Source organism: Bicyclus anynana, chromosome 17 (genome assembly GCF_947172395.1).
Source record: "Bicyclus anynana chromosome 17, ilBicAnyn1.1, whole genome shotgun sequence".
NCBI classification, from domain to species: domain Eukaryota; kingdom Metazoa; phylum Arthropoda; class Insecta; order Lepidoptera; family Nymphalidae; genus Bicyclus; species Bicyclus anynana.
The window spans coordinates 6,153,544-6,170,090 of NC_069099.1; the positions used below are offsets into that span (position 1 = coordinate 6,153,544).

The 16,547-nt window shown below is 36.3% G+C and overlaps 1 protein-coding gene across 4 annotated transcripts in view; it reads left to right on the top strand.

Annotated features, from left to right (window-relative positions):
- LOC112052449 (uncharacterized) overlaps nt 1-16,547 on the top strand; it is a 98,918-nt gene that overhangs the window by 53,676 nt on the left and 28,695 nt on the right. For all 4 annotated transcript variants that reach the window (XM_024091533.2, XM_052886564.1, XM_052886565.1 and 1 more), the window contains 2 exons: nt 15,647-15,832; nt 16,360-16,495. In XM_024091533.2, the coding sequence (XP_023947301.2) occupies nt 15,647-15,832; nt 16,360-16,495 (322 nt within the window). The remainder of the gene's footprint in view (nt 1-15,646; nt 15,833-16,359; nt 16,496-16,547) is intronic.

Genomic DNA, 16,547 nt, shown 5'->3' on the forward strand with positions numbered 1-16,547 from the left:
GTAGATGAACATAGTCCATAGTTTTTGTTGGTGCTCGCGTCTGTGCAAAAAGCGATTTAAATAAAACCGAATGAATTGAAAGAAATCACGTTCTCTTGGCCGTAATTTCTGAACCTTGGCTAAGCTGGAAATCATAGTCGCTCGTTTATTATGCTTTGTATATATTGCATGCATTATACTCTTATTATAGCATATTATTATTAATTTGTTTAGTAAGTCTTTCGTCTCTAATTTGGCGTTTCAGTGTGTAGAGCTTATCCTATAGGAGTACGATTACCTATGACAATGATGGAAATGAAACCTAAAACTTTTTGAATATCATTATTGACAGCCGTTGGGCGTCCACTTCTTTTATTTATGTGTTGTATTTTACAATTTAGTTATAGTCTTTCGTCCCTAATTTGGTGTTTAGGTGTGTGTAAAACTTGTCCTATAGGAGTTGGATTACCTATGACTAGGTATATATCATCGTAATCATCATTATTTTCAGCCGCTGGGCGTCTACTGCTGGACTGAACATAAGCATCTTGTTAAGGTCTCCTAAACACCATGGTCGCTGCCGCTAGCCTATGTTCCGCTTGACATGGTTGGTCCTTCAATAGGCATTACGTTTACCTATGTGTGGGGTCGCAATTTCACCGCCTTGGGACTCCAAAGTTTATTGACTATTTTTGGTCAGCCTCTCCAAATCTTTAAAAGTAGGTATTGATAATTTTTAGTTAGTCAAAGTCAAACTCAACATTCATTTATTTCACATTGGCTTAGTTCACAAGCACTTTTGAAACATCAACAACAGGTGATAATTAGTCGAGAACTTTAAAAAATTAAAGTTACGCGAGTTTAAAACGCGCCTTGGTCAGACCCCACAACAAACACAGCCAGTTTTTTTGTTAATTTACCATTATTTAAGTAACTTGTCATATACGTACAGTGCATTTCATTTCCAACCTTTTTATCCTTTATGTAATATTATTGTTAATTACATGTTTGCTTGGATATTGAAGTGCTCAAGTACTTATTTGATGCGTTAAGTGATAAAGTAGTTGGTGTTATTGGTTGTGGTTCAATTTCAATAATAAGTAAATGTTTTCTCAATCATTCCGCATCAATATCTCATTTTAAGCATGTGTCGAACGTCGCGCGGACTGCAACCTTGAATCTAAAATTATTCCTTTATTCACTAAAGCACAATATTTTGCTCTGGCAAACATTATTCGTAGTTGAATTATTTCGCGCGAACGCTCTATTTCCACGCGTTCTAGGAAATGTCAATTAATTGGTTATTCTTAAACGACTTTAAAACACTTTACAATGGAACTTTAACGTCGTCTTTTTTGTCTATGTTCACGCGTATTTTTATACGAAATGAGAAGTCGATACGGTTTGTTTTATTTGTGAACCCTTAAAGTTCCATATTTGGTAAAGATCTCACAATCTTTCTTGTTACAATTTCAAATTTTCTTTATTCTTAGTCGAGTAGATCCTTAAATGGTGCGTTTAAATCGTCATTACATTTGTTCTTTTTTTTTTAGTTGTTGTAAAGTAATGGAAAATTTAAGTCATCGTGGGACGCTGGGTGGATGTGACCTATCGACTTTTTTAGTATTTTGTATATAGCGAGGCGACGGGCCAACATAAGATTTCATATCTATATTCATAACCTATATTTGGCTCACTGTTGAATATCACAGGGTAGGAGGGGTTAGGCTCCACCACGCTGGCCCAATTGGCAGACTTCACACACGTAGGTTTCCTCACGATGTGTTTCTTTCACCGTTTGAGACACGTGATATATGAATTTCTTAAAATGCATGCATTTTCATCCATGAGTAACTTTCAAAATAAACAACCTAAATATGTGCTTTTTAGTAACTAAGTATGTTTAGGTGTAATTATATATAGTTGTCGTTAACGTCGATGCGTCAGGCACTCTAGCAATTTAACGATCGCTAGAGCCCAATTGTTGTTTGAATTATGATTCCGATAAAGAATGATACGTTGTAGATGTTGCGATAAGTTTGCCGCGCACAAAAACAATTTATAGGGATTAACTGGCGATATGTATCATGAATATAAATGAGTCGAGACAAAAACGAGATGTGTCTGTGGAGAAATAATAAGAGGCGTTCGACAGCGATCGTCTAGCGACCAACGTCCTTGAGTGCAGAAATCCTTGATGAGTACAATCAACTGCCACCGGATAGCCGCCTTCATTCAGGGCTGCCAATTATTACTTTAACCTTTTGTCTTGTTTGCGCGCTTGACGGACGTTGAGCATTACTGCGAAGAGAACGTATTCTTACCTTTTATCTCGACATGTTAATATGTAAATGTTCGATTAATGCATTACGTGTAATATATTCCATCTACCTGGATGGTTTATGGTTAATCAAAAAGCACCCATTTCATCAATTGTGAAAACCACTTAATTTCTGCTATGTTTCTAGTTCTAATGTCAATATCCTGCAAATTTAAAATAAACGGTAATCTCTTAACATTTATAATAATGTTCTCCCACGCGTATTTTGAACACTGCCAATTTAATCTTGACATATTAAATTTACGCAAAGAAATATTTTAGTGATTAAGTGTACGCAAATACAATTAGGTGCGTTCTCAATTCCTTTGCTCTTTTAGAAAGAATTTAATCAGGCTTGATTCTGTTTCGACTAACTTAGGACAAGCCTTAAGCAGGTCTCTCAAGTCACAGATGATACAAATTAGGATTGCAGTACCTATATCTTGGAAGGCTGAGCTCTAAATATTTTTTTTTCGTGTAGGAGTCTGTGTGTTCCAGTTATTATGCTGACATTTTCGCTGTTCATTACTTAAATAACTAATAGATAGAAAATATACAATTCTTATCCCAGAACATCTGTTTTATGTCACCCGGCGTTGGTTCCAATCCGGATCACGAAGATTTTAGGTATAGGTCTCATTCATTGAGCATATAAACACTGGCCCTGAAGTAACTGTAATTCGAGGACCGAATCTTTCCCAGGAGACGCCCCCTAGAAATTCTCACAGACTCTATACCCATCTTTTACCTAGCCCTTGTGCTCGACTCTGGCTTCTTTACTTGCTTTAACCCGTCGATTACGCTACGCACGCTGTTGCGGGTCTCGTTAACGAGCCTACAGCAAATACACAGCCCGAATAGAAAAGGAAAAACATGGAAATATTTTACCAAGCTTTTAGCTATAGAAAGTAAAGGATGAAGCCCTGAATTGACGCGTAGGTGCTAGCGAGTGAGGAGAAAAAACTAAAACTGAAAATAATCGTCTATTAACAGCGCGAACCGCGATGCTCGTTTGGATGCGGGTTATCCGTATATGTAAACCTTGGTTCTCATTGAGAAACCTAGAGCAAATACATAGCTCGTAAAGAAATGGAAAACATGGAAATATTTGACAAAGCTTTTAAAGTAGCTATAGAAAGTGAAGGATGAAGCCCTGAATTGACGCGTAGGTGCTAGCGAGTGAGGAGAAAAAACTAAAACTGAAAATAATCGTCTATTAACGGCGCGAACCGCGATGCTCGTTTGGATGCGGGCTATCCGTATATGTAAACCGGTGATTATGTGCATTGCGATAAGATAAAGTAATCTTGTACTTGTTGCCACTGAAACTCAAGTGGAGCATAGCCGAAATTTTTGTGAAACGCGATGACTTCATTAGGTATTTACTTCGACAACTATGGCTAGAGCCGTGTGACTTTATCGTGCACGTTTTTTACAGTATATATGAGTAAGTCTGAACGTTTTCCGACGAATATTTTGTAATCCAGTTAATCGAGTCTTTTTTTTTTTTTAATACAGCATGCTCGGGATTATTTCTCATAACTTCAAGGTGTTGAAGAATCCACTTATAGAAGCCGTATTACATAACTAATATTTATTTAACTAAAAATAAAAACTTTTTATGTTTTTACACAAAGTAATTCAAATAATTCCGACTATTCATGTAACACACGACTTTATCAATCCTTGCATTTTAACATACGTAAAACTTGGCTACGTCGTAATTATAAGGATGCGTCTATGGGACACATTTTAAGATCTATTTACAAAAAAATATTATTTACCCCGAAAATATTAATTTTAGAAAACATGTTCCTTTAACATTTTTATATTTAATTTTCGGTAAAGAATATAACCCCAGAGTTATGGGAAATAGTCCCGAGCACACTGTATATTTTAGAAGCAATTTTGTATTATCAGAAAAGTCTTTCTCTCCTACTTATGCAGTGTGCGGTTGATCCGTCGAGTCCTTTGTTCGAGAGCAATCCAGTGAATGGGTGTGAACTGCGAAGTGAACAACTAAATTATACAGAGAAGATATCCGGCAGCCGGCAATTATCTGACCGTACCATTATATTATCAAATTGGCTCCGTAAACATGCCACTCTTGAGATTTAGCTCGAATTGAATTTAATTCGAGCCACGACCTGTCAACTTTACGTATATAAATTCACTTAATAATCGTTACCAATTACGTGACTGTACGGCCTCGCAGTATGGGCATTTGTTGGAATATCAATTCGAGATCTTTTGCGGTTATGGGTATGAGCGAGAATGAATTAACAGTAGATGCGGTGATTCATTCAAGGGCCAAACAAATCAGTATTTACTGGAATAGTTGCGGATATTCGATATATCCGTTGTATGACGATGGAAAACAACTATTAGTAACAACTGTTACATTGTTTCTCTAACAACATTCCGAATAGTATGCCACTGCTGCGTTATATTTGCTTTTGATTATGACGCAAACAATTGAAGAAAGCCAAAGGGTTTGTGTTTGTGGACTTCATCAAGACAAATTCATCTGGAAGGAGATAAAAGGACTAAGAATGAAGGAGGAATGGAACTCAAGTCGGAGAACGAGGAGAACGAGAGTCAAAAAAGACGATCAAAGGAGCAGAAGAATCAAGCAAATGATAGAGAAAAGCCGCCGGTTTATTTAAAGTACCATTGAATTGAAACCTGAAGCCCACTCAGCCCGACCAATGTTAATATTATTAAACGTTATTGCGTTATATATTTGCTTTTGATCATAACGACGCAAACTATTGAAGAAAACCGAAGGATTTCAGCAACAAAATAATCATCTCGAAGGAGATAAAAGGACTGAGAATGGAGGAGAAATGGCACTCAAGTCAGAGAAAGTCCTTTCTGCTTGTGAAAACCTTCTGTGCTATTTCTTTAGAAAAAGACGATCGGACGGAGCAGAAGAAAATAGCAAATGATGCAAATGAGTGGTCGGTCTATTTAAAGTACGCAACCATTTAATTGAAACCTTAAGCCAACTCAGCTCGACTAATGTTAAGTATAAAACTGTCGCCTAGAGAAACACTTGACACTTCGGAGGGCAAACTACTAAAACAGCATTGTTGTTGTCGGCTTAAATAGTAGTAATAATAAAACCCTTCTTATTGAAGGTTGTGAAAAGCCAGATCAAATGCATAATGTTACAGCTGTCTGTACCTTTTTATAATTGTAAATTGTAAAAAGTATTTTTAGTAATATAATCATAAAATGTTTACTTATAAAATTATTGTAAAGATGTAAATTTTAAATGGTGAAATTGTCATTTGAATCATTAAATACTTAATAAATAATTTGCTTGCCAAATTGGCAAGATACATTTACCATCTACGTCTACCGACCACCTGTATATATAATGCATGTATCTGCAAATAAATAAATTGATTGATTGATTGATTGATTGAAAAAATGTACAGGCTGGATAGTTATATAATTCTACTCGCACATTTCGTGTGTACGAAACGTGTTACATGTACGGCGGTAAAGTAACCCTTTTTGATAAAATCGCCGTCAATACTGCACGTGTTTAATGTATTATTCATATTGGCACAAATATCCGACAGAAAAAAGATTAAGCAGAACTAAAAGCTATTAAGAAAACCTGCGTTTGTCACACGCACATTCGTTTGGGCTATAGTCATTGTCATTGTAGTAACGTGAATATGATTAGCATTGTACTGGGGAGTGTTGTACTACGAACTCCACGCTTTACATCTCGCCACAGCCTAACAAATATTAGCATACAGTACTACTGCGGTGAATATTTCATATTGTAAACAAACTTTTCATATTGGCAAAAATATTCGATAGAAAAAAAGAACTGAATTAAGAAAAAATGCGTTTGTCACATGCACAGTTATTATTACTGTGGTAACGTAAACATGATTAGCATTGTACTGCGGAGTGTTGTTCCTACTAACTGCATGCTTTTAAATTTTCTCACCACAGCCTAACTAATATTTACATACAGTATCACTACTATGGAAGAATATTTCGTATCGTAAACCAACTTGACTTTTTTGTTCCGTTGTAACGAGCATGTTGATTTGGATGTACCGTCAAGCGATTATCCGGTAAGTCAAGCGGTCCGTATCCGGTATGATGATGGTGATAAGCAAAAAAAATCCAGTCTGAGTTCGTTGTGTTGACTGTGGTGCGCATTTGAAAGCTTTCGTTGGTTTAATTTTAAGTAATTTGCGACTTTACTTTCGACTTTTTTGCACTGTAGCTAATTTTAATACATTAATTCCTTTCTTTGGTTCTATTGTCGCAGGGTGCCAGAAAGAGATTGTTTATAGCAATAAGGCCACCTTTGCATGCTCACTTGTATTTTCATTCTGTTACTGTTTTCTTTTTTATGTTAACATATATTTTGTGTACAATAAAGTATTTCTTCTTCACTATCACCAATTAATACAGATGAAAGTCTTTTGCATTAATATTAAACTAACAAAGTTGAATTGGCTGTCTTTATTTAGCCTGTGGCTTGTGGCGGCGCGGGCGCACAAATATCGCTGATCGGCCTTTCTCTCGCCCTTCCGCGCTATTTGATCTCCGCGCGCTCGATTGTCTGTCGCAGTCAAGTTCACGGCCTTCCTCGATCGTTAACCATCGTGCATAATTCTATTTTCTCGTCTGACTTGTTTATAATGTACTGCATTAATTCGAATGCTTATTTAAACTATATTTCTTTAAATGCGAAGCCTATTGTTATATTTAATAACGCTGTATTATGTATGTACTACCGAACCCGGTGAACGTAGCTCTGCCATGTAACTAAATTTCTTTTATACTATGATCGTGATTTAAAAATTAGGTATTTTTCACCCTGCTACCCCAAGTAGTAGGTTGAAAAATACTTTACGATTTATTTTCATGATTTATTTTCATTTTAAGGAGTTCAAAATTTAAGTTTTAATAAGCAGTGTTCAGTGCCTCAAATCGGAATTAAGAGGAAACGTAAATCCACCGCGACGAATTGAGAACCACCTCTTTTTTATGAAGTCGCTTAAAAACTGACTGAAAACGGAAACTTGCGTTACAAAAATCATATAAACTAATTAAATTATACTAAAGAACATGGTGTTTAAGTACAAAATCATCTATAATCCATACTAATATTATAAAGCTGAAGAGTTTCTTTGTTTGATTGAACGCTCTAAACTCAGGAACTACTGGTCCAATTTGAAAAAATCTTTCAGTGTTAGATAGGCCATTTATCGAGAAAGTCTATAGGCTGTATATTATTCCCATATTCCTTCTGGAATGGGAGCCACGCGGGTGAAACCGCGCGGTGTCAGCTAGTAAAAAATATAAAAGAAAAAAGTTTAAAAGGTGAGGTTTTTTGTAGAGTTACTCGTAAACGCATGATGGCATACCTGGTTATTTTGCGGATTAACAGTTAATGTAAATCGATAATCCTCCACAGATTGCCATCTTAATTTCGTAGTCTCGTGAAGGGTACCAGCGATTGCATGAGCCAACGTGTTATATCAGCAGGTGGATCAGGGACAGGTGAAGTTGGCAATGATCCCAAAAGCCTAGTATTGGGGGCCTTTGTATAAATAACACTATAATAATAATTTGTTATTTTTCTCTTGTTAGAGCTGTCTAGGTTAATAGCCACAACATTATAATACCTAACCTAACGTGGAACAACCTAGGAGAAAAAAAGAAAACTGAAAGTCAATACTCTTGTTCATACAACATAACATAAATATATTAACAGAAAAATACAATAGCAAACATTTAATTTTGAAAAGTCGGCCTTATTGCTGCAAATGTACACTTTGAGGCAGTATGCCAGAATTATTTACTGATAATAATTGTACTCTAATGTGATAGCTGTCTAGTAGAGCCTTCGTTAATAGCTAGAACGTAAAACAATGTACGAGTAATATATTATTATGAGAGAACAAACATTTTATTACAAATAAGCATAACATTACTATATTGTATATTGTAACAAATGTATGTCAATAATATACGAGATACCTTATACAGTACCTACAAATTCATACGTGAATAGGTGGCCTTAATGCTGCAAGCAATCACTTAGAAGAAGAGTGGACGAATTTGTGTAGAAAGAGTGGAATGTATAAATAACAATAAGACATAAGATTAACAATTACATTAACCGACTTAAAATTTAAAAATGTAATTCATCTTCTTAATTAAAATCCGTAGTAGTTCCGTTGATTCCCAAAACCAGTGTATACTGCTTACTCTAGTCAAAAACCGTGTGCAGTTCACTGAGGACATTACAAAGAAAGAAAAATATGATTATACTATGCGTAATCTGCAACAATACCCAAGCTCTTCTACAGTTTCCGTTCAACACAATATCATTTGAGATCATTCTCGATACACGATTATTTGAAGTGCCCCATTACCGTATTATTACAGTAAGTATTGTTCTCGATTTTCGGTACAGTTCGTTGACCCGTGCAATAGCCTTCCTAGTTTTAGTTTTGTCACGAGTATAGGTTTATATGGAGTGCTGTGAGCCCAATGGATATGACATCTGCCTTGGATTCGGAGGGATTATATGTCACACCCCGTGCCATATCAACCGGGACGAAATGTACGAATCGGCATCCGCTGTGCTTCCGCTTTTTAAATATATGATATATTTTCTGTACTATATAATGTTTGTACTTTTTATACATACGAACCTTTCTCTTGTATCACACTATTGTTGAAAACTTCATTAAATCCGTTGAATAGTTTAAAAAAATCCAAGTGAACATACATCGGAAGCGACTTTTTTTATATGTGTTACGTTCAATGATCGAAAACGCGTTGTGGTCTCAGTAAAACATCCAAATGGCGAAATTCGTGTTAAAGCTCTAATAAAAACGCGCACGCGTTGAGATCGAATAGCATGTCAGCCACGACACGAATTTCGCTATTTGGTTTTTCTGTGATTGCCATACGGCGTCGTGCGCGTTTTAGTACAGCCATAACACGAATTTCGCGATGTGGATGTTTTTATGTGACCACAACGCGTTGTGAGCTATTTTTCCGCTCACTGAGCGTTTTCGTTCTTTGAGCGTAATATATGAAATGATAATCTATACTAATATTATAAAGCTGAAGAGTTTGTTTGTTTGATTGAAAGCGCTAATCTCAGGATTTGACTGGTCCGATTTGAAAAATTCTTTCGGTGTTAGATAGCCCATTTATCGAGGAAGGCTATAGGCTATATATTATCCACGTATTCCTACGGGAACGGGAACCACGCGGGTGAAACCGCGCGGCGTCAGCTAGTAATAATATAATATAGTAGCCACACGTGTCTTATTTAAACTATTATGTTGAGCTATTTTCTAAGAGTCAATAGACCGGCCGAAACGTTCAAATGAAGAGTTGAATGGCCATGAATTGCTATTACCTACGTTATAGTTGAAACATAAAAAGTTGTTTACACCTAGAGGCGCCTGTTTTTGGAGCTTGATCAACGACTTAGATTAATATTTGTAATGGGCATTAAATTATTTTTTTGGTAACAATATTATACGTAATTTATTAGTGTTATCGTTTTTTTTTATCTAGATTCCGTCTTTTGCTATTACCATTTTCTTTTATTATGATTAGTAATTGAGTACGTTTCAACTAACTTTCGGGAACAATTAAATCAATTATTATTGTTCGCTATAGGCACATGAAAACATTTCACCAACAGGTACTTTGTACAATTCAAAGAGGCTTTTCGTATTTTATATAAAAAACTAGCACACGCCACGAGGTTTCACCCGTGTAGTTCCCGTTCCCGTGGAAATACGGGGATAAAATATAGCTTATAGCACTCGGGGATAGTGTAGCTTTCCAACAGTGAAAGATTTTTTCAAATCGGTACAGCAGTTTCGGAGCCTGTCCAATGCAAACAAACAAACCATCAAATCTTTCCTTTTTATAATATTATTAGTATACATAATACTACTAAAACCACTAATAAGTAGTATCTTCTATACCAATGGTATAATAATTTAATTAAAGAGGTTTGTGGTATTGTAGGGGGTAATTAGCTTTGTCTACAGAACCGATTTTGAAAATTCTTTTACCACTGTAGCCACGTCATTTGTGACTGTCATAGGCTATATTTTATCCCCGTATTCTCAAGGAAACGGTAACTATAATTTTGTAAACAGAATATGAAAACTAGACACGATTTATAATGGTTATGTTATGATGCTAAACATAACTTGGAAGCATTTGGACATTGGTGGAACATTATTAGTTGCATGACATTAATTATACCCTACTAAAAATAACATAACAGTCACATTTATTCTTCCGTCACGAACAAAATGGTATACAAAGTATTTGATCGTAATATACATTCGTAATAGCGATACTATTGTACCATTGGACTTACTCGGACGCTTTGACATAAATATACGACTAGTAACTAAAGTTTAAATGACATCGATAAGCAAAGTGTCCATAGCGTCATTTAAATAATTTTGGTCCTTCGAAAGCGGATTGTAACCGAACGACTATTACGATACGGGATTTGCCCGAAGAAAGCCGTTTTCACAAGCGAGCATTTCAATGCTATTCGACAGACTCAATGTTTGACTTGCTGTCAGATATAAATCTCCGCGGATCACGAGGTCGTTAATGTGATATTCGTGTCGGCGCCGTCTGTTAGGTACGGCACCGTTACTCTATTGTCGATTCAAATGAGTTTCATGCATTTCATATTTGTCTGTGTTGTGATCGCGTGATCTATGTCCGGGCTGAAATGTTTCGTTTGTTTTTGTTTTGTTTCTTTTTTTTTTTTTTCAAAGATTGTGACCTCTTTTGGTTGATATTGAAAAATTGTTGCCTATTTCGACTTGAGTATTTTTTAGATTCAGCAAGGGATGGTCACAGCAAATCTTCGTTGGCTTTAGTTACGTAATACTTTGATTATAGGTATGATTGTAGTTTTTTTCCCCTTCTAATAAATCCTTTTCCGGGAAATTTCAATTTTACTTAAATAACGTAAATTATTATTTTCGTGTTGAATAGTGTAGGTATATATCAAGGAAGGTATAAGCTTCATATTACTTAAAGCTACGACCATTAATAAGAGCGGAGTATCAATGCACAAATTTGGCAAAAACGGGAAGAAATATTCCTAGAGAGTTTTCGTTGCGTGCGCTGGGTCTTGGCTAAATCATGTACTCGTATGACGGTATGGTTTCCCTTTAAAAGATCTAAAAGAGCTACACGCAGATAAAGCCACAAGCGGCCGCTAGTATTCAATGAAGGCTAAAATACAAACTGACTTAGTCCTACGTAGACGAAGTCGCAGGCACTTGCTAGTATGCTATATACGCTAGAATATAAACTGGTTTAGTATTTAATAAGAGCCATTGCATTGCACTGATAAAGCTCGTGCACATTTTAGACAGGCCTCACCGCAAAGCATCGCATTACATTAGACGCCCATGAGATATCGCTTTCATGATTCATCCGTTCTAAATGTGCTACCGCGCATTAGTGTAATCTGATACAGCGTGTATCATCTATTGTTTATGCGATATCTTGAAAATATTGCAATTTGATTTTTCATCAAGTTTTTGTCGGTCTAGTCTTGATGTGTCGCGTGCAAAAAGTGTTACAATTCAGTCTGTGTAAGTTGTTATGACGCATTCTTTGTAAGAAATACTTTTGTGTAATGAAAGAGAAACAGAACGACTATAATGTCCACTGGTGACATATAGATACTCCTAGTAAAACAAATAGGCAGGCTCTGATAGACCTTCCAGGATTTAAGCTAGACACAGGTAAAGCCTTAACCTACCCGATCCACTTAAATATGACCGAGAGGAGAACGCCAAGTCGTGGCGGTACCTTCACTACTAGAATTGAGTACAAGAGTGTACTTTATGTTTAAAATATCTTTTCAGAAAAAAAAAGTTGTAGACAAATGTGAAATACAATATGGTATTTATTTTTTAAAGAAAAAATAGCCTTGCATAAAGCTCATCATGATTACATTCTGATTTTTCAAATTATCGTTTGATGACATTTGGATATAAGCCTCGCTTGCCTGGAAAATTGTTGTAACCATCTTTTACGGTAGAATCTGCACACTATAAAAAATACAAATTAAGACAATGTTCAAGTTACGTCCAACACTTCAGTCTATTAGTCAATTATGTGGTTTGTTTCGTGAATACGATCTTAAGTGATTCAAGGTTTTCCCATTCGTTATTAGTCTGCGTGGAAAGTGTTTGTTGTTAGCAATGAAATGTTGATTAAAATTTACCTGCTTTTTTTTTATTCAAGTAAAAAAAAAACAACCCCTTTTAGCTTTTAGTAATGCGGGGTAGTTCCCGACGTTTGATATGCGAGCCGTGATAAGGTCGCCGGCCACACGACACTTCAACCCCTTGCACTGCGAGGGCTGCTTGCCCTTCCGCCTATTGATTAGCGGTATACGTGTGTCAACGCTAATGTTCGAATAACACCTTTTTTATGCAAGATAGGTTCGTGTTTGACCATGATCTCACTTGATGGTAAGTGTAGATATAGTCTTCGATAAGACACGTTTGCGTATGGGGTACCTGTTCACTCTTGTTTTATATCTATAAGTTATAAAAGTCACGAACTCACGAACACAACACATTGGGATTCTGGTACGACTACGTATGAGAAAACCAAAATACGCACGGCTAGCGTATGAAAAAAGAAGCGTTTTGTACGAGTTATATGGGAAAATTAACAACATAGGGATGAAAAACCCACCCGATGTCTTGCGGTGCGATGGTAGAAAGAGGAAGGTGTTCCTACCACCTTCCCTTTGATTACCAGTACGTGTCAATGCGAATGTAAGAATACCGGCTTTTTTATGCAAGATAGGCTTTTGACCATGACCTCACTTCATGGTAAGTTTTATAATCTAAGATGGGACACGTTTACCTAGAGTGTGTACAACCAAGCTATAAAAGTCAGGAAACCTAGACTTGGTAAGGGTATTCCAAACCCTAGCCATGCGTATGAGAAAAGTAGACGCAAAGCGTTTTGTGCCAGTCCTAGGGAATATCAACAACATGGAAAAAACCCTCCCGATGTCTTGCGGTGCGATGGTAGAAAGGGGAAGGTGGTATGACGTCAAATAGCTGCTGAACACAACTCTCGGAAAATAATCTATGAAACACACACAAACCTACGCGTAAAACTGACTTGTGATGCTCTTTTGTACTTACCACAGCTGACGCTGCTATTATGACGATATCAAAGCCATATAAATGTCCGAATAAATATAAAATCTTTTCATTCCGCCTTATTGATTAGACCCTGTTGTATCAACATTAATGTTTGACGTAGTTCTGAAGTAGTGAAAAGAATGTTGTCATCATAATGTAAAAATCCTTGTAAATGCCATACAAAACTTTTCTTTCTTACGTCTTTTAACGTTGAAATTCGTACTTTTTCTTAGGATGCGTGGTAGATATGCGTTGTGATTGGTTTTTCATTCATCATATTAACTAGCTTCGGTTTTCCGTACCACTAACGTATTATCTTCCACTCTAAAGTGAATAGGCATCTTCTAAACTAGCACGTCCTACCATAGACTGTATTATGACTACTAGGCGTTATGCAGTTAAGGGCCAGCGTATACCTTCGAAAAAAAAAAACGCCAAATCACCACGTCTCGTCAGGTTAGCGCTGATCCTTAGTGCATTGAAGTACCTACTCGTAATAGAAGCGTGTTGTAAAATCTATTGCGCTCATTGTGCCTATCGAAAGTCGTGAGTTGTACATTCACTCTTCAACGACTTGGAAAGGAGGTGCTAAACTGCTAACACGTTTGTAAACTACCACTGTAATATTGTACACTAGCGGAAGCTCGCGACTTGACTCGCGAACATGTTGTTTTTTTTTTCTTTCGGTGTAACTGTTTTTTCTCTATATGTCTAGGTAGGTATTAATAAAACAATGTTAATGATGCCTTGCGGATTAATAATAAAAATCGAAATAGTTTCTTGTACGTGCATTTATTGCATTATGACTTAGAGACTTGCTAATACCTTTGTAAAATAACAATGTTCATCAGTAGCGGACGCTCGGGACTTGGCCTGCGAATCTTTTTCGTTTTAACTGTTTTTTCTCTATATGTCCCGTATTAATAAAACAATGTTTCCAATGCTTTGCAGATGTACGGAATAATAATAATCATCATCATCATAATAATTAATGATAAAATTGGATAATTAATATAAGAACACAAACAATATCCAATTTTTATCCTATTATTCTAATGAGAGAACAAAAATTGGATATTGGTTTTGTGTTCTTTTACTCTTCATTTATTGCACCTTCTCAATGTTTGATAATAAATAATTTTATATTAAATGTACAGACTCAGTTTTCACTTTCTTATTAATTTTGCCCAATTTTCTCGAAACTTTTTAGACAAGAAAACTTTTTGAAAATCACTATGAAAAGGCATTAATAATTTTTGAAACTACGAGGATTGATGATGATTGATTGATTGATTGATTTATAGATTTCATCTTCTAATTTATCAGATATTGTAATACTGCAAATAACTGCTGGTTAGTACGAAAGGCCACGATTAACCTGTAGGTCACCTACTACCTACCAGTGGCTTGCTTGTACAAGGTATGCACTATGCCTACAAATTGTGCAAAATGGAAAATTCCTTCTCCCAAGCGGACTCTCTCTTCTTTTATTGAGGCTTCAGGATAGGCATTTTTGCATCTACGAAGTGCACGCCACTGCTACTTTAGGAAAATTAGCTCTCGGCCCTGTTTGCCAACATATCGGCTCGGCCTTAAGGAGTAGTATTGCAAGCCGGTGCCTTGCGAAACTGCTGTCCGTACTGGTTACGCTAAATCAATCTCGGCTTAATGGCACCTCTCGCTCAATGTGATTATTGTCGTTAGATTCTGTAACTGTTTTAGATTAAGTTGATTTCTCGGCGAATGAGGTCTCTTTTCCTTGTTGCTTAATCATTTCATTGGATAATGACAGGATTAGTAACTTTCAATATAATTAATCGTAGATATTGACGATAGCAATATTTTACTAGTAAAGTCCGTATTTAATTTTATTGTGGTAATGTTGATTTTTACTCTTAAATTTTGTTGGAAATGTGAAATTAGGTAGGATACATATTTGGGTACACATACACGCCAACTATATAAATATCCCATGGATATATTGTCCCTTGTTATTTCAAAGACACTTTACATTTAGATTGTAAGTTAATAATCCCTCATTTGCACGAAAGTTTTTTTACGGGCGTTAAAAAAGCGTTCAAAAGCGTGCAAAAATTAAATCGAGATTTTTTGTCAACAGTTTACGTCTTCGGTGACAGAAGAAGGCGCCTGCGGTAGCACATCGTCGTCGACGTCATCATCGTCTTCTTCATCATCATCTTCTTCCTCCTCTTCGTCGGACTCGGACACCGCGGACGCCGCTGGCGGCTCCGCTCATCCCGCAGATGACTCCAGTGCCGCTCTTGCTGCCGCTTGCCAACTACAGGTTACTTGTTTTTTAAAAACTCTTAATACATTTTTTTTTTCTAGAAAAAACCATATGACCAGTCGGCCAATTCACTAACTTTAAAAAATTTCAGTAGAATTGTAGTTACAAATTTACCAACAAGCTCTTGTTAGTATTTCGTCTGTCACGTGTTTTCGTATTCACTATTTATTTAACGGAAATTACCTGTAAATTATCTTTACAGATAAATTTCTCCATAACTGGTCAAAATTTCAATTATAGACAAATGTCATATTAGCTTCTCACAACTCTTCGTGGATATAATAGACATGGGTAATGAATATTGTCCGGTTGTCAATGTGATTATAGTTAACATGGGCTTTACGTAATAGGAAAAATGCGGTTGTTATTGATTTTATGTTAATATTATTAGGTGGCTAACATAAGTAAAAGTTAGTGAATGAGCCAGCAGGATGTGGCTATTCTTTCCTGAAATTACTTGGTAAATAAAACCATATAGAAACTGTGTCATGACGCGATAGTCTAACCCGAAATAAATTCCACAGGTCATCGACGACGCGGACCTTGCGGAACTATTTCCAGAACAAACATCGTGCGCGCCGGCGCAACAGCCCAATTTCCCAACCTTCCCCGTTCACAACGCTTCGCCGGAGAGCGACGACAAGTCAATAGTTGATAACGGTAAGTTAAATTTAAACCTTTGTTCATACAAATACCTTAAATATTCAAGTAT